This window comes from Papilio xuthus, unplaced genomic scaffold (genome assembly GCF_000836235.2).
Source record: "Papilio xuthus unplaced genomic scaffold, Pxut_1.1 DF827777.1, whole genome shotgun sequence".
NCBI classification, from domain to species: Eukaryota; Metazoa; Arthropoda; class Insecta; order Lepidoptera; family Papilionidae; genus Papilio; species Papilio xuthus.
The window spans coordinates 4,935,859-4,955,806 of NW_013530872.1; the positions used below are offsets into that span (position 1 = coordinate 4,935,859).

A 19,948-nucleotide genomic window follows, 5' to 3' on the forward strand; every position below is an offset into this window, starting at 1 on the left:
TGATTATACTTTCGCTTCCAATCGAGCACACTACATACTTAACTTATCGATCAAGCTGAGTTAGAAATTAAAAGGGCGTTGAGTAGTGGCCCCTTTACTCGCTCCGCACTTCAATAAGTACTTATCGTGCCTCGTATCACCCCATTTTATTTTATTCATAGCTCTTATTCGTTTTAAGATTCATTCCCTCCGTGCCTATTAAACGATAAAGATTTGAAGACGTTTTTCCCTCTTATATATTAAACCTCAACACTATTCAGAATCACCGTCCATACAATCAATTTAAAAATTGACTTCATATATCTAGACATAGTACTAAACATAATGCACATTCGGATTAGAAGAAACATGTTATAAAGACCGATACTACTTCTGGCTATGTCCAACTAAAATGTCCAACAATGTAACTTAGTTTTGTTTTTTGGAAAGCAGTGATGTAACAGTGGAGGCTACAAGTTTAACATTAGAAACTGTTTCTAAAATATTTTGTGTTCTGCGGTCGCGTACGACTACTACTAAAAGAATTGTGTCAACGAGAAAAAATCCGACTTTCTTGTGATGTGACACAATATGCATGCTCTTAACACAGATTTGATTCTGTATCGCATCTGGTTTATGCAAAGACGCGACTTGCTTTTTTTTATTCTTACTAGATGTTGACGCGGTGACTTCGTGCGCGTAGCATTGAGACAGTATAAATTTCGGTATGGACATATCTCACGAACGATAAATGCTGCCAGGATAAAATAAATCCTATATGCCATTCCAGCTATTTATATCATCTACATATGTCAAATTTCATCCAGATCCGTATAGCCATTTTGGAGTTATTAGTGGACAGTCTTAGTAGTAAACGTAGGCGTAGACCTTGACGTAGTCGCAGCCGTAGATAAAGACTTAGACAGATTCTCAAGATTTCATGAGGAGTATTCGTATTATTTATTTGTCATATTGGGTAGTCGCGATTTCTCTTACTAAAACTTAAATTAGAACAACATAACTAATCGTACATTCTAACCAAAGTTAACTTAGTAAGGTAGACTTATTAAAAATTCCCTGTATACGTTAACGACTTATTTCCAAGTGTATAGGAGCTTATCTGAGCAGGGCATGTTATCTGGCAGGGCTTTCATTCAGCTCATTTGTATTCAACCGGTGCGGACCGAGGACACGACGAGGTGAGATTATATGTCGACGCATTTCTTGCGTCAGTTAACACTGCACCGGGGGAATTTGTGTTTCGTCAAATAACTAACCGTGACAATTATGTTAATCTACAACTAGTTAGTTAAATCTTTAAGCGGTTTTAATAACTTCATTGACCTTGGGTGCCTATTTGAAATAAATTTTAAAAAGTTAATGTTAGATATCTATAATTTGGTTTTAGATGTTCAGCTCAGGTGTTAGATATTGGAGAAATTAGTGATTAAAGAATATTTAGAGCAAAGACAATATTGATATTTATTTTCATTTGACTCAATATTAATAAAAAAGTTGTATTACAACCAACAAAGTTACTGTGACACTTTCAGAATTTCTACGACCTATTGCAATCACGTTGTTACTATGCTGGATGTTTATGATTATGATACAGCGGCAATATCAACAAAACTGGTCAGCTGTTGAACGCAGCCAACTATGAATATGAACTCAATCTATTCACTCTTGATATTTTATATCAATTCCATTTTAGTTCCGTTTTAGTTGCACTCTAAAATATTCGTGAAAATATCACCACGCTAACTGTTAAAGTTAAATATTCCATTCCAATTGCAAATATGTATAAATCTACTGGCAATATTTATAATTGGATTTCAAAAGCCAAACGTATATCTAATTGGTTAAGTTATGTTATGACGTAGGCGCTTTCAATATTAGAATACATGTACACAAACCGTTATTTTAAATATACTTTATCGCAATTTCTTTTGTATCCTAGTTTAAAAAATTGTTGTACAAGCAATCGCATAAGTGATAAAATCCAATAAAAACTTTAATCTCCGTAAATCCCTAACCAAATTAAACATGTTTAATCAGATGTAAATTGACAAAAGAAGTAAGTCACTCGGTTTATATTCATTGAACAAGTAACATAATCAATGAAATGTAAACGAATCGTTCACTGCATGCTTACATTCTGACAATTTTGAAATTAAATACACTCTAATAATTTCTGACATTGGCATAAATTCAAATATAATATCAATTCAACAGCTACATTGATTTGAAATGTTTGGAAATATTAATTATGTGATCCTAGTAAGGTCAAGTGAATGTTTTACCATAGATATTCCCAAATTTCAAAATGAATTTAAAACGAAGAACGTGAATGGATCGAATGTAATAAAACGAACAAATGAACGAGTTACCTTTGTTTTATTGAATTGAAACAATTTTTAATTACCGCAGTAAAATATCAAAAAATCGCAATACTTCTTTAGAACTGAACTACAATTTTCATAAATCCAATACGTGCTACTTTGCAGAGCGATGATATGGAACTTGTTTGTACATATTCTTGTTTTGGCATATTCTGACAAAAACTAGTCAGTTTTGAAATGAATAAGACCGCTCGGGAAATATATGTAGAATGTTTGACTTTCGAGAAAATAAAACTAGACGCAATAATCATAGCGCTTACTATATTGCACTATTTGGTATAATATTATTCAAAGAGAAATAGGCGAGGGCGTATCGGGCAATTTGGCAGCGTTCGCGGCGCTTCATTTCGCCGATAGTACGTTGTTTACTGCTATAGTTGGACTCTGAGACGTTTCTTTGCTCAAACTATACAACCTTCTTACATTTTCGCTCTTATTTATTCTATCATTCCCCCCTATACCAACAAAATGTAGATAAAATAAAATAATAATCTTTCAAAAAATTCAAAGTCAATTATAAAACCGGCAGGAAATAGAAATTCTAAAAGTAACATCAAAGTTCGCCACCGACAATATTACATTTGTAATGAATTCTTTGATGTAAACCCATTCCCACGTAAAGACAAATATTTTAAGGAAAATTTATTACGCTTTGATTCATATAACAGAAAATTTATTTATAAATTTACCTACGTACGTTAAAGAGAAAGAATTAATAATAAAAATTATATTCCTACACAAGTTTATACTATTCCAAATTAATCCAAAGCAACTAGATTTAATCAATGACTCGTATTTCAAAATCCAAATATCAAACAATAGCACAAGTCTGAAAATGATTTAGCTTCCAAGACCTTGCTCAACTTTTAATCCTTGAGAATTAGTAAAGGTTTCCATTTTGGTGACCATCAAAATTCAAGGATATTTTTTGACTCCATAGTTTTCAATCGTAATTTTTATTATTGATACCGTTTTCCTTCAATTTGTTATACAATAAAATGTTACTATTTCTAAAGCATTTTAACAACAAAGAATTAAAATTAAAAGTCGTTTCCGTCATGGCACCGAAACAAAAAAAAATAATCACCTTTTGAAATACAAATTGAGCACTTTAAAAATTCGTCACAAAGGCGAGAGAAATGAGAGTATTTCAACAAAAACATTAGAGTATCGCGCTTTGTCAAACAATTGGTAAGTGTATACAATAAAAGCCACTTCCCTTCTTATTTAACTGTCATTTTAACGTATTTGTTATTCCTTTCATAATACCCGGCGCGTGCTGAAAGAGAAAAATTGCATTTTAAAAATTTATACAGATAAGTGGCGCGACTGAGATAAAAAGCTTAGCGAGTGCTCCGTCACTTCAGGCGTTTCTTAAAAATTATAATAAGGGAAGAAATTTACTTACGAATGACGCATTCCCATGATGCCAGATATTTCTAAAGTGAGAAATGTAAGATACAATTATTTAAAAAAATATTCCATAAATGTGAGTGTGTGAGATATTGTATGGAGACATTTTCACTTCAAAGAAATTATTTAATTCACATGAACAGATAGGTTTTTTTAATACCGCGCGGACGGAGTCCAGAGCTACAGCTAGTATATATCAAAATGCACATATGAAAACTATAAGGGTACCGTATCCAACGAGGCTGCAGTTGTAAATTTATGGTTGTTAATAAAGCGGGAGGTGTCCGTATCGTGTGAAATGAAATTGTTATCTCTGCCTACCCACTCGATTTACGGCTTTATACTTCGTGCGCTTTGTCTGTGCAAGATGGTTGACGCATTCATATTGTCTATGGTCTATGCAATTGTATAAAGCTTTATCTAAAAAAGCAATAGCACTTTATTTCAGTTTTTTATACTATAATTAGAATAATATTTTGATTCACCGAGTTCTATTTCTGAAGGAATTTTGAATAAAGTGAAAAAAAAAACTTGGAAACTTTATATGCATTTATTAAGCAGGATAAAACTAATGATCCATTAAATATGTAGATTTAGTCAGAATCGTCATCAACAATGACTCTTGCTTTCTTTCGTTTCGTCACCACTATTTCTTCGTCTTCATTATCACTGTCGTCTAAAAAAAGAAAATTTAAAAAGAAAAATTTAATTGAAGAAAAAATAAAGCACCTGCTCGAAAAGAACGAAAAAAAGTGGTCTATTGGAATCAATAAAGTACTTACCAGAAATATGCTTTGGTATACTCTTTAAAATATCTTCTGTATCAGGCTCATCGTCACATTGAAGTGTCTTCTTTGCAAACGACAAAATATCTTCTTCATCACTCTTTTCTATTAATTCTTCTTCAATTCTCTGCAATTTTTCTTTTCCATTATCTTCATCATCAGAACTACGACTGCGTTTTCGAGTATTTGTTTTATTATTACTTTTATTAACGTATTCTTCTGTATTATTGTCGCGTAATTTACGTAAACTATCAAATAAATCTTCGTCATCACTAGATTCTTCTTTTTCGTTCTTTTCTGATTCTTCTGCTGTTATAGTATTAGATATTTCTGCGTCGTTTATAATAAGTTCTTTATTAATTGCCTTTAGAATAATTTCACGGCGTTTCCTAATTGTATTGAAGTGTAAGTGACTTGGTATTCTCCAGTATGTTTCCTACAATTCACATTCAAATATATTAGCAACAAAACAACAATATAACAGAACCAAACAAACAAACACACAAAAAAATAAGTATCACAGGAGTGCTTTCTTCTGATCTCTTCTCCTAAGTTCTTTTTTAATGCAACACTAGTTTTCAAACATTATTAAGTTAACTGCCGAAATCAATATTAAATTTTTGTGATCAATCAAAAAATTATTTAAATACTAGCTGCCGCCCGCGACTCCGTCCGTGCGGTATTAAAAATAGATGTTGGCCGATTCTCAGACCTACTCAATATGCTCACAAAATTTCATGAGAATCGGTCAAGCCGTTTCGGAGGAGTTTGGGACGAAAATTGTGATACGAGAATTTTATATATAAGATTAGGTATGAACATTATAATAAAAAATATTCAATCAAATTCAATCAAATCATGTTTTTTGTTAAAATTCTGCTGATAAGCAATATTATTTAGACATACATATAATATTGTGTTAGGTTATGTTAGGTTAGGATTTTTTCTTATTTATATATAAACTTACCTGTTCATCAGCTGGAGGTAATATACCAACACCCTTCAGAACTTTATGAAACATACGATTGTCCATAGCTTGTACAGAATCATCAGATATAGGTACAAGAGGCGTGCCCTCCGCGCTCGGGTCGTAGCCTTCTGCTTCTTGATCTAATGCTACTTCTTCTAAATTCTCTGCTACCCATTTCAATGCTTCGCTAAAACCTGGCAAAGTAATCTTACTAATATTATAAATGCGAATGTTTGGATGTATGGATAGATGTATGTTTGTTAGAAGTTATCACCAGAACGGTTGCATAGATCTCGTTGAAATTCTGCATAGATGTAGAACATGGTGGAAGAACAAGTAGGCTACTTATTTTATTTTTTATTAACGATATCGGAGGCGATAGCTAATTTTGGATATTTATATGTTCTTGTATTACTTAGTAAGGGTTTTTTTTATGATCTGATTATATTTTCTTTATAAAAACACTTAATAAGTGGCAAATATAAAAAAATAACAGATTGTTTATTTACGATATCTTAATCGAAATTCGTAAAGACGATTACTGAATCATCGAGTAACCAGCGGTTATTCAGGTTAGGGCCAAATATTCAACTGATTTTTTTGTTTAATATTTTCCAATGAATTTCCATTACGATAATTTATTACGTTACTCTTGGAAGTTTTTAAGCCTATAAAAGATTTATGCTAGGAATTTTTTGAATAGTGTACAAACAATATTATAAAAGAATTACTTTTTGGGAGGTTTTTTACATTAAAATTAAGAGTAATTATATTAAAAATAATAATTACCTTTATTAACTGCTTGCACCAATAACTTAGCAATTTCGTTTGCGCTAAGTTCAACAGTTTTATTCGCTTTTCTGTTACTGCTCGCATCTGTTCTCCTTTTATCTATTTTCTTAATATTTTTCTTGATTTTAGGCGAACGAACCCTTATATTACTATCTGAATCACTTTCATCTGATTCTGAACTTGATGAACTACCTATGGAACATTTTGATTTTACGGTGAGTCTCCAAGATCAAAATAATCTTTAAGTTCCAATCAAAATAATTTTTTTTTCATAAAAATGTTTGTAACAAACTAAATGGACACAGTATTTCGCGATGAAATATGTTTAATTGATATATTCTATAGAAATAAAAAATAAAAATTGTATAAATGAAAATATATATAATTTGACACAAGAGCACTTACTATCAGATCTGTCACTGTTATTTCCATCGCTTTTTGATTTCTGTTGTTTCTTTTGCCTGCATTGCCTCTTGTCTTGTATTAGATCCAACTCTAGGAGTCTTTCGACGAAACTACGCCTTGGCCGTTTACGTGGCATTCGGGGAATTATTATTCCCATGGGATCTGATTTATAATGTTTTTATTTTTATTTTCGTATATCGTAAAAGTATTGAGATTGAATGTGGATTGCTACAAAGGTAGAGGAAGACCAAAGAAAGTATGGACGGATTGTGTGAAAAAGGATATGCGTAGAAAGGAGGTATATTCAGATATGACGGCTGATAGAAATGTAGGGAGGAGTAGTACATACTGTGCCGACCCTCTTTAAGGATACGGACAGGTTGATGTTGGTAATGATAATCAAAAATTAAGTAAACATCCATAAAGTTAAACCATTTGTAACTGTGGCTAGCATAATCTAAGCAGTAATCGATTTAATTTATCTTGAGTTTCACAATACTGAACTATACGTATGGCGGTTTATATCAATAATTAATACTTATGGACGTAAGCGACAATCAGTTTGGTCCCTAACACTCCATTAAGCCTATTATAACGAGATTTCAGTTAGCGTACATCACTATGAGATAATATACGACTGGCATACATAGCGCTAGGGACTGAAATTTCGTATAAAGGTACATTTGTAGAATGAAATTGAATCCATTTAAAAAAAAAACTCTTCAACACTCATTATCATACTTAGAGTCTACATTAAGTGTCTGTTTTAGTAACATTAAAACTATTCCGACTGTTACAAGAAGTTAGTTTAAATTAGGGATTGTTATTAAATATACATACCAGACGAATCACCGTACTGTTTCCATAGCTCAATAAGTAATGAATCTTCTTCTTCTGAAAACTCTTTAGGGACTTTTTCCTTCAATCTCTCTTTGTTACTCCTTTTCGTTGGTGCTTTAAATATTAAGCCGAGTTCTTTTAACTTCTTGATAACCCCACGTCTAGTCCGAGTCTGATCGATCAAGTTATCCAAAATCCAATCAATAACATCTACATAATAAGATTAAATGTATAATTAATGCGGTAATTGTACAAACGAATCAAATAACGGTCCTTCGAGTCGGACGACTGCAATGGTGTCGTTTACCTTTCTCTGTTGTAGGATTAGTTTGATTCTCCATAAACAAGTTGCGTAGTTCATCCTCTTGTTCTTCACTCCAATGACCTTTGCCTACTTTGTCCCTAACAGACAATTTACTTCAATATTTAAATAAACAGTCTATTATTTGCTAGTTAAAGTATTCATAAAATAATCTTACTTCTTACTAATGTATGGATGGATGGATATTTATTTGAAGGTATCTCCAGAATGTCTGCATGGATCTCGCTGAAATTTAGTAGTTTGGAAGAACACATAGGCTACTTATTATGGTTTTTATTAATCTCGCGCGGACGCAACGTCGAGCGACAGCTAGTTTAATATAAAATTCCATTTAAAATTCCTACTATTCTAATAGTCCGCATGCAATTTAAAGCCAATATCTATTTCGAGCAGTTCTGACGATAGCGATAATAGTCTCATTAATTTTGTATAAAGAGATATAACAGGTCAATTAAATATTTAATTAAACATATTTCCACGGGTCTTTTAAGCCAAATATGGAATAGCTTTTATATGTAAATGTTAATTTAATTGAAATATTAGAGCTATTCAACATTCGGATGTATAATATACTAACTGTAGCCCACGACTCCGTCTGCGCGAAGTTAAAAAGAGTATGGTCTACTTATGGCGAATTTCATCGTGATCCATGCTGCCGTTTTGGAGAAACCTTTAAACAAACAAACATTCATCCATCCATATAAATATTTGCATTTATATTATTAGTAAGATATAAGGTATGTATATTTTAGAAGAAAAAGGCTGAAATGGAAAGTTAGTGGAGTAAAGGTATTGGCATAAATCTGAAGTTAAATAGACTTACTTTTGGTCGCTGTAGAGGTCGTAGCCGTGCTCTATATCAATGGCGTCCTTAGACGACTTCCAAAACAAAAGTTCTATAAACACTTTTGTATTTTTCAAGGCGACCTCTGAAAACTTTCTGAACACGAACAGGCCGAACTTTTCCAACTCCTGAGCGAAAGGAGATCATTTGAAATTCAGCGAGAGAACAACTTTATAACAACCTATTGAATCGAAGGCTACGCTTAAACAACAAATCTATCTTTTATTAATTTCAGAATACAAACTTTACCCAGCATTTTTAAATAATATAAAAAATTTAATCATTTGTTTGTTTATCATGTTTTGTTTTAGATTTACAACAAACTAAGTGATAAGAATTTCTAAAAGCAAACTCGTGTGGTAAAGATTTCAAATTTTGATACTTTTAACATAAAATTAAAAAATAAAAACTAAAAAAAAATGTATTTTTAAACTTGAAATTTGATCTTAATAAATCAATAGTTATGTCATAATGTTCACTGTTAAAGGACGTACCTTAAAATGTGGCAAAGGGTTATGGAATATCTTCTGGAAGGTGAGGAACATGGAAGCCTGGAACATCATGGAAGGTCGCTTGCAGTCCCAAGCGATGCGATGCAGCATCTTGATGATGCAGTGGTTAGTATACGCGGAGTTCTTCTCGTATCTTTCTAGGAGATACGCGCACGCGCTCACCACGCGAGGTTGACAGAACCTATGAATTTTAACGGTTATAAGGTCATAATAGGAAAATAAATATGTCAAATTTCAAAATAAACATTTTACCTTTGTACGAAATCTTGAAAATCGAAGTCAGTTTCCACAACAGATGTGGTGTTCGCCTCCTCTTCTTCATCTTCAAATAAAAAAAAGTGTTCGTATATATCTAGATTAAAATAACTACTGTTCTATAATAAATATTATTTATATTAAAATATTTTATATATTACCGTCTTCTTCATTATCGTAACCATCTTGTGACTCATCTTCTACTTCTGGAACTTCTGTAAACCAAGATAACTATGAGGTCATCAGCCAGCATCATTCAATTTTATTAATATATATATATAAATCAATTTCTGTTCGTTAGTCTCGCTAAAACTCGAGAACAGCTGAACGGATGCATATTATCTTGGTCTTGAAATGTTCATGGAGATCTTAGAAAGATTTATAAAGATGAGAAAAATTCGAATAAGATCCGGGAAAACCCTCTAGGAACTTTTGTATTTAATCCCGCGCGAACGGAGTCGCGGGCCACAGGTTGTTTGATAGATTACAGTAGTATCTGTGGCCACGTCTTCGTCTTTGGGTAGCGTTAACACCCTGAATAGTAAAACTAATAAATTTAAATTTCTTATTTATTCGCATCGAATCAATACACGGAAAAATAAATTTCAAGCTTCGACCTCTAAAATGATGATACTTCCATACAACTTTTCATCCCCCTTTCAACCCCATACAATCCTTTTTTCCCATTAAAAAGTAGCCTATCACACAGGATCTAGACTATATGTGTATCAAATTTCATTTAAATCTAGTAGTTTTGCTGTGGAAGCGAGACAGACAGAGTTACGTACGAGTATTAGATATTAGGAAGGATTATACAATACTTGCCGTTTACTTCTACGCCTAAGTCAGTATTATAAATGGTTTGCAACATCTCCAATTCTTCGTCTTCAGCGATGCCACTTACACCAAAAATTCCTTCCTCTGGCCACACCTCTCTACACGAGTTATATATTTACTATTATATACTAAACTATTTACATACAGAAGTTATATAAGAAGATTTCTTAATACTTATTTCGCTTAAATCAAAGTATTTAACATAAATACCTGGCCGCTCTAAATGTGCCGATAGCATCCTCAAATTTGGATTCCCTCATTAACTTTTGGATTTTCTTCATACAATCCTCCCTAAAATAATTAAATTTCATTTTATGAAATTGTCACATCCTTTATAAAGGTATAAAAAATAACATCTCTATATGAGAGTATGAAAGTGGTTAGAATTTAAAGGTAAAAATAAAAGGTAAGAAGGAAGACGAGCCTAATAAAATCAAGATAAGAAGACACGTATAGTAGAATTAAATGGAAATGACAAATTATATTAACAAATATTTACTATTTATGATAATGTAATTTATTATCTACAAGCTGTCGCCCGCGACTCCGTCCGCCAGGAATTAAAAAAATAATTAGTAGCGTATCTGTTTTTCCAGACTATGTTCTACATCTATACCAAATTACAGTGAGATCTATGCAGATCTATGGATACCTAGTGACATTCATCCATACATCCAAACATTTAAGTAAGATTTATGTATTTACTTTTGTTGATCTATAGGTATATCGGAGGCGGCATCGAATGGCGGCGGATACTCGTTCACTCCGGCGCTAAGAACGCAAGCAATCTGTGGACACAGCACATCCCATGCAGGCACTTCTACGGCCACCTGCTTTGCTTTTTGCAAGTGTAGTTTCTTTTCTATTTAGTAAAAAAAAAAAACTTTTTTTATACTTGTATATATTTTTTTTTATATCATAAGGTGGCAAACGAGCGAGCGGCCACCTGAAATCGCTGAAATAGCGAAGCGACCGTTGCCCATAAACATACGCAATTGCATATGCGTTGCCTACCTTTAATCGCCGGAGAAGGGTATGCACAGAAATAAAATATTTTCCCTTCCTATGCATCCTCTCATCCGGAAAGTCCACGTCCACTTCCCATCCTTTCCTTATAAGAAAAAGGGTGGGACTAAATGAGGCCTCCGGGACGCACACTCATCAGACTTCACGCGGAATTGCTTCCACTTCACGCCTGTCTTCTGTGTGGTCGTGGTATTTCACCGGGCGAGCCGGGACAATTCGTGTGAAGACGTTAATGCTTCTACCACTGTTAAATAGAATAATATGTAATAGGATTGTTTAAGCGTGGATTTCCACTAATTAAACAAATATAAGGAATGATGTACAAAAACTATTGTCGTAAACCATATCCTAGCACAAGCCTAGAACTTAGTTGGAATGGTAAAAGAAATATTAGTAAATTTTCAAAAAAAATTGCTAAATATATATATATCATATAATACATTTTCTAAGTAATATTATTGTTAGGATTTACTTAAAAGATTATTTTCGCTTTTTCCCTCTGAGCAGATATCAAGTATATATATACAATAAAATTACTTAGAAAATGTATTATATGAAAACGAGATAGTTCCGATCCGTTTCGTTTCGTAAATCACCATCAACATCTCGCTATACAATTGCAATAAAATTTCAAGTTAGTGAGGAAGTCATAGTAACGTGTATCGAAAATGCTTCGCCCAACTTACTTTTCGATTTGGACTTCTTCCGAACTTTCTTTTGTACGACTAAGCCGGTCTTCTTGCAATAGTACTCCAGCATTTTCAGAAATAGATGTACGGTTTCAACCAAATCCACTAAATACGATCTAAAATTGATATATACATAAATATTTCTCAATTAAAAAAAACTTAGAATTATTTTAATTAAACCTCATCACTGTGGTGTTATTATTGGTTTTCTAAATTTTACGCGTATTTGAATATTTTCAAACTAAATTGTTATTTTTTTTAATGTAAATATCCCAAAAATATACTTACCTCGGCATCTTATTATCGTCGTAGTTCAGAAATGTATAGAGAATAAACTCTCTATATTCTAGTACATAAAATATATTACTTTTTAACACTTTAGCAGACTCCTTGACTGTAGGGTCGCTACTCTTGTCCATAGCTAGTAGTGTATTCAACAATTCCTTATAAGCTCTCAGAGAGAGATGCAAACGTCGGACCCATGCTGGGAATTTCTTCTTCTCAACTTTTATCATATCGTAGTATTTCTCCATTTGTTGTTGGACATAGTGAAACATCGGTACTGACATCGTTTCACTAAAAATTAAAAAGATAAATCTAGTTTTTACGACATTTTTGGTACAGTCAGCTGCATAAATATGTATTTATAAAGCTTAAGAAACTTGCATATGCCTTTGATTACAAAAATACACATATGTGTATATGTATTTATTTTTGTACGTTGCGTACGTATTCTTCCGAAATATATATATATATAATGTATGGCAATGGTGAATACGTGCACACGTATTTTTGGAACCGAAGCACTTTATAAATTTCTATTGTACATGTTTACATATTTATGCAGCTGACTGTACTTAGACATAATCATTATTATGTTTTACTCGTGTGGGGTATGATTGTTATGAATCAAAGTCATGTTATTTTTTTTTATAGCAGTAGGGGGCAAACGAGCAGCGGGAACACCGAGGTGTTCAACGACGCCCATGGACATCAGCAATACCAGAGGTACCGCAGATGCGTTGCCGGCCTTTTAGGTGGTGATAAGCTCGCTTCTTGAAGGACCCTAAGTCGTAGCGGTTTGGAAATACCGCCGAGGACAGACCATTCCACAACGCTACTGTGCGAGGCAGGAAGTTTCTCGCAAACCGCACGGTTGTAGATTGCCAGCCATCGAGATGGTGTGGATGGAACCTGGCGGTCTGTCGTGTCTTCCGATGACGGAACTCGGCGGCAGGGATCGTTCCAAACAATTCTTCAGAGCACTCCCCGTGCTATATGCGGTAGAAAATGCAGAGGGAACAATACTTGTAAGTATGCACCTCTTAAAGTTTGTTTTATTATTGAATTCTAGTTTTGTTAGAAACATTTAGAGATATTTGGTAGAAATATAATTCAAAATTCTTATTGTGCTCTTGCACATGACTTCGATGCTGTAATTAAAATAAAACGAATAACTGTTTTCCCTTGTTACCTCGGTCGAAGCATTGTGTAACAAAAACTAAATTTATTGTTTTGACAAAAAATAGAAAACAAATAGTTCGGAGAGATTTAGAGAGCGATTTTTTATATAAAAAAAGAAGTTGAGTGAAAAAATAGGATATGTGGCTGAATGTTTTTTATCTGTCGTATATATGTTTCATTTATGGTAATACGTTACAGTCAAAGCGCCGTTCGCTTTAATCCTTTGTGTGGTTTTTAGAGATTTTTCTGCAGAGCTTAGCGTCGGATTAAAACCGTATACGTATCTGTTTTGTTTACACACTAAATAAAAAATAAGCTAAAATAAATTGAGAGAAAAGGTCTCTGTCATACCGAATGAATTATGAAACTTAGAACCAATTTTTTTTATTAACGTAACACTTGAAAAAAACATTGTCTTTATTTTTGTAAACAGAACGAGAAGTCAATATTTCTGTAAAATGCTTTTGGGAGGTGAAAATCTACGTTTAAAATTACATAATGAAATAATTATAGAGGTTCTATCTTTGTACTGAAATAACAAGCAGGAACTTGTCAAATTTCCTGTTTCCCAACTCATCAGCTTGTCAGCAACGCTCAATTACAAGGGGCGCCGATGAGATGGGCCAAGTTACCGCGTACTATTGTTATAGTTGGCTAACTTAGATACCTACACAATATCTACAGGTAATAAATTACTTTAAAACACCCTGTTAAATGCTATTAAAACTCATAGTTTTGACACAATTATCTGTTTTTTCTTATTAGCATTTCAAAAAAGTTAGATTTTTTAGAAAAATGTAATACTAAAATGTTATACAAATACGCTGATTTAATCAATTAACAAAAAATCCAACAAAAAAAAAACTGTTTTTTTTTCTTAATTAAAAGACGCGGCATGTAAACACCGACGTAGAATTTAAAAAGTTTACGTTAATTAACAACAATTTTGTGACATTACCTGACAAGGCCCACTTGAAAATGATGACCCCGATTGAACTCCATGAAAAATTTGACAGCCCATAAATAATAAGACTCGTCATTTTGTTGTGCTCTCGACCTCACCAGCACATCTTTCACATAATGCATTAATGGATTGTACGAACTATTCAAAAACTCTATACAAAATTCTTTGAGAAATAACCTGCAAAATAAAGCCATTGTATTACTACATATAAAGTTTAATAAAGAAATTAGATCATGTTACAATTTGTTTTTTTTTATTTTTTTTCCCTCAATACATTTTTTATTTGTATATTTAAAATTAACATCAAAAGTTAGTAAATATGACAATCTTGAATATGTAACTTATTAAAAATGACAAAAATAATTTCAGTCACCTCACGGCAAATGCAGATCGCCTTTCCAAAGTACCACTTTCTACAGGTCTTCTATTTTTAGGCTTAACCAATCTGCTTTTCTTACTTCCATTGAAGTCTAAACTTGATATATTATTCAAAGGTTTCAAAGATATGATTTCATTTTCCGATATAGATTTCATATTCTGGACAACATATGTACCTCCAAATCTAGAATGCCTAAATTAAAAAATATATTTACACTCTTATTGTATTTAACCATACAATTTTTAACAGTAGGACATGGCAGCTACAAGATCCATTGCACAAGTGGGCTACAAAAAACAGGCATTGTCCAAGCATTGTGGGTGACGGAGGCCAAATTTAAGTTCCATTCCCCTTCTGACCCGTTTCTTATAGGAAAAGATGGTAAGGGGAGATGGGGAGGCAGTGGGCACTTAGGAAGAGAAAATACTTAATACTTCCTAAATGTTCCCCATCCTCTCTTTCTGTTGTTTAAAGGTAGGCAATGTATCTGCAGTTGTGAATGTCTATGGGCCGTGGTAATTTCCCTATTTTGGTAAATTTAAGTAGCCACTAGCTTATTTGCCTGCACATGTAAAAAAAATTACAAGAAAATTTAACAAACCTTGTACCAGAAAATTGTCTTATCTTATTTTGTCTTTCTTTTGTTTCCGTCATCCTTATAGTTAAAAGTTCCTGTTCATCTCTTACTTTCTCATCCATACTTCTCTGCAAGGCTGCACTAGCTAAGCTCGTTGGGTTCTGTTCTCTCAATAAATGTGATATTATCTCTAGTATATGCATAAAATACTGCTTTTCATTTTCCGATGACATGTAGAGTATTATATCCAAAATTCCTGATTGATTTAAAGCCCATAATACCTAAAAAGTATAAAATTCAATTAATCATTATTAGTTCATAATTTAAGAGTATTTCTAATATTAAAATGTGATAAAAAGTTCTATTTATTCATGATATATTAATTTTATAGTCCTACCTGGTCATGAACACTGGCATCATTCTCAGGTCTCCTTTCCTTGTCCAAATCGGCTGGTACATGTAATACATTTCTTATCAGAATTAGGATCCTTTCAATAATCAGACCTGTATCTTCATCTCTTTCCGACCAATCCTGCATATAATTTTAAAAATTTAATTTGTTAAACATCATGTCCACACATATGACAGTTGTAAAGTTATGGTAATTCCACATTTTGTACGGTGTTTGTGGTGCATGAAGGCATCTTCAACTCCCTTTCCCTTTTCCACCATTTTTTTATTTTATTTGAAGGAAAATATGGAATGGGATGAATTGAAGGAGGAAACATCTCTTTTCTGTTTTCAGTAGACAATGCACATTAACCTGTTAATTTGTTGTAGATGTCTTTCAGTGGGAGTTAATTTCTTTTAACTAGCGGTTAAAGTTTTATTTCATGAAGGTTAAAATTCAAAGTTACATTACTTACTATTTCTAAAACTTTAGCTAATTTTTTAGAAAACATTTGCCAAACATCAACTTTAGTAAAAGCTTCTTCTTTATAGTTTTGCAAGTGAGATAATATTTGCAAATAATTATGCCGAGCAGTACGCTCCACAGGAACTTCCTCTCTATACAGTAGCAGAGCTGGGTTTGTTAAATTAACAATTAACCTGTGAGTATTAAAAAAAAATGCAAATTAGAAAATAACATTTAAATTATAATGTATCATAGAATTGGGTGATTACCAAATATTACATCAGTACTTGCTAAAGCATTTGTATAAAACATATACAAAAAATTGTATATTTTTATAGATTTCTGAAATTTCAAATTAATATTTTACCTCAGAGTGACGTCAAATAGTTCACTATTTTCCCAGTGATCAATAAGCATAGGCAATAGATCCGTTTGTAGAACTTTTGTTTGTCCAAAGTGTCTGCGTATTTCGTGGTCTTCTCCATCTCGTCTCAAATATCTAATCAAATCTTTAACTGTATTAAGAGTAAAATCATCTATCATATACTTTCCAGTTTTCTTATTCAATGTTCCCAAAGCATTGCAGGTCGCAGAGAGTTCCGCGGATAAAAGAGAACTCATGATTTATACAAACGGATTCACTTTAACTTTAAACGCAAAAATTACATTTAACATAGATATTAAGACCAAACTTCTAGAGAACAAAGTATTTCGAGAATTGTTATTTGTAGTCGTATGTAATAATGCAGGAATAACTTCATTATTTGACAACCAAAAGCCCGCGAAAAAGTTTGGTATCTTTAGGGATGTACTTTTCTACTCGGAATCACATGTTATCGATTCATTTCTTGTCATGGTATATCGATTCGATTTTATTAGCCGACTTCAAAAAGAAGGAGGTTATGAATTCGTCTGTATGTTCTTTTTTTTACATTTGCAACAAAATGCAGTAAGCATGATATTACATCGATCCATATGATTTACTGAATAATTGTTAGACTTATCACTTTCGCTTCTTCATTGACTATAGAAAATGTAGGATTGTAATTTCGTCACGAAGCGATCAGTAAAATACTTGACCGCAATAAAGTCCAAGATTCGACGAATTCGTTTGGCACAAATGAAAAGATAATTCCGATGGTTTCAAATCCACAGTGGTGAAAACAATGAATCAATTAAAACTTATTATAAAATCGTCTGATGGTGCGACAAACTTTGCAAAGTTGTTCGGAAAGATAAGTTTTCGAACAAGATATATTATTTCACAACGTGATCTTAACTGTTATTTAATTGGAACATTATAAATGGTAAGTAAGACATAACAACAAAAGACAAACAATCAAACTATTACACAGAAACGTTATATAAAACTTTTTGGTGTCATTCCCATACATATCTATTTATAAGCCAACGATGTAAATTGTGTAACCATAACTCCTCTAAAAAGTATGAAAAGAATAAGAGAAATTTATTTAAAGTCTTGCCCTGTCTCGTCCCGTAAAGTATGAAATTTAACAGAGCACCGCTCTTTCAGAGTAATTTATTTAAGCTTCGGATAAGAAGCCGAGTGTAATTAGTGTCTGCAGCGCCATTTGGCTGCGCTGCATATTTTCCTGTGTCGTCGTTAATTTAAGCACAGATAATGATGCTTAATTTTTAAATGAAAACAATTAATTTTAAAAAAATATAATTTCGTTTTGTACTACAGATAGTTTAAATTATTCAAACTTTCGTGAGAAATTATACTAAACTGAAATAGGTAGGTAGGTTCAAGGTAGTTTGTTTTAGTCTTATCCTTGCTATTTTTTCACTAGCGCGGCTACTGCGCGATTCCGGCTATTTCGTTTTTAACTGACGATTGAATATTTATGCGAACAATGTGGCAAATAACAGTTAATCGCTATCGAAAGAGAAATAATTTTTTTTGACTATATAGCATGAGTAGATGCCAGCAACAATATCTGTTACAGGAATACTACGACCACATAGAAGACAGGTGTGATATGGAGGTCTGTAATTAGCGGTCGCCTCGCTATTTCGGCGAATTCAGGTGCAGCCATGCTTGCTCGTTTTCCACCCCACAAAATACAAAAAAGCACCTATTGTCAGAATTTTTTTTACGAAATAGTTTGCTGTACCAATTATATTTTTTTATCCCTTTTAAATTAAGTTTTTTTTTTAAGTTTTAAATAAAGAACCCTTTTAATATCTACTATACTAATAATATCAATAACTATTTATTTAATAAGGATACTTGAAAATATAAAGTTAAATAACTGTTAACATATTGTAAGGTAGTTTAGAAAGCAGTTCGCAACAGAGTACCGGCATCGGCTGAGACGCGCAGAACAAATTTGTCCGCGACAGCCACGCTTCATATCACTCAATTAAAACTTTTCCAAGTGCAGAATACTTGCATAATGTTGCAGGTATGTTACAAATTTATATTTTATCGGCCATTTACTCATTTATAAGGAATAATTAAACGTTTCAGTGCCTCTTATTTGGAATAGTAGAAACTAACTAGTAGCACTTCAACTCTACATTATGGGATTAGCTTACACTTTTTTTTACTACCACAAAAATATTTATGTAACTATAACATAACATTTACCTATCCACAATAAATCTGACACTTGAAACATCAAAAGAACTTGGAAATAGAAAGATAAATATAAAACAAAAATGTTCTGAATAAAATTGCACGATATCAGTCGGGTAGTTTCTTTGAGGGAAATTCCTTTACGTATAAAAGAAAACAAAACGTTCCTCTTTGAAATTATTCGTCAAGAGTTCGTTTAACGTTAAAAAAGATAAAGTAGTAAGTTGACTTTATAGTAAGCTGGAGGCGTCAGCTGCCTATTTAGTATTCAGGGCCATAGACAACTACTTACGTCTGAGACTAGGTCTCACACTTAACTTCGCCACGGGTGCAGACCTGTGTGAGCTATTTTTATCACCTTGCTTGACACTCTTGACACACTCGTAACAAAATGACCCAGTTAAATGAAGAAAAGAATCCCATTATCACTCAACAAAGAATGGTTGTATGTAGAGATTCAACATAACTTTTTAAGAGAGCGTTGGTAAGAAATTTTATAAATTTGAAAATTTATTGTTTAACTGTTTATCTCCTTTGTTTAGTTGACGAAGGAAATGTGAACAAAGAATCTGAGAGGTAGAATTTTTTTGTACAAATATTTCAGTAGTGGATACCGAACAACAACAATCGGCTAAACTTAACAACTTACCTAGGTAAATTACAAATATATAAACTCCTAAGTCGGTTAGTAAATAATTGAAATAAGATTACTATGTCTTAATCTTTATTAATAGTGATAAAGTGTAACAGTATGTCCTGTCGTATAATTAAGTAATGTGGTGTACTGGAGGATTAATGTCGGCAATACATATTACTTTGTGCGGAACGTAAACAGTGGACCGGAACTAGGGCATTGAGTCCGGCGTTGCATAACAGTTTATCACTTGTCGAAACCAATTTAAATTTATCATGTTTCATTCGATATTTTAATTACGTACAATCGGTAATGTTAATGCTTATATTCAAAGAGCATATAAAACACTTTTAAAAGATAGCTTACCAATAATTTTGTTAAAGCATTTCAGTTTATTTAAG

The 19,948-nt window shown here is 32.6% G+C and overlaps 1 protein-coding gene across 2 annotated transcripts; it reads right to left on the bottom strand.

The window, feature by feature from the left end:
• Positions 1-3,416: 3,416 nt before the first annotated feature.
• timeout (circadian regulator timeout) lies at positions 3,417-17,001 on the bottom strand. Of its 2 annotated transcripts, none has more exons than XM_013309669.1 (22): positions 16,679-17,001; positions 16,322-16,505; positions 15,853-15,987; positions 15,480-15,736; positions 14,873-15,070; positions 14,494-14,676; positions 12,360-12,647; positions 12,069-12,187; positions 11,062-11,218; positions 10,567-10,647; positions 10,345-10,454; positions 9,681-9,734; positions 9,517-9,586; positions 9,247-9,445; positions 8,732-8,880; positions 7,894-7,988; positions 7,587-7,796; positions 6,747-6,908; positions 6,339-6,533; positions 5,547-5,743; positions 3,790-3,820; positions 3,417-3,660 (listed from the first exon to the last, which is right to left on the bottom strand). In XM_013309669.1, the coding sequence occupies exons 1-22, from the start codon at positions 16,930-16,932 to the stop codon at positions 3,605-3,607; spliced, it is 3,384 nt and encodes a 1,127-aa protein (XP_013165123.1). In that variant the 5' UTR covers positions 16,933-17,001; the 3' UTR covers positions 3,417-3,604. The 2 variants fall into 2 exon arrangements, with proteins under 2 accessions (XP_013165123.1, XP_013165122.1); XM_013309668.1 differs by lacking the exons at positions 3,417-3,660; positions 3,790-3,820 and adding exons at positions 4,343-4,470; positions 4,577-5,015.
• Between the last annotated feature and the right edge of the window lie 2,947 nt (positions 17,002-19,948).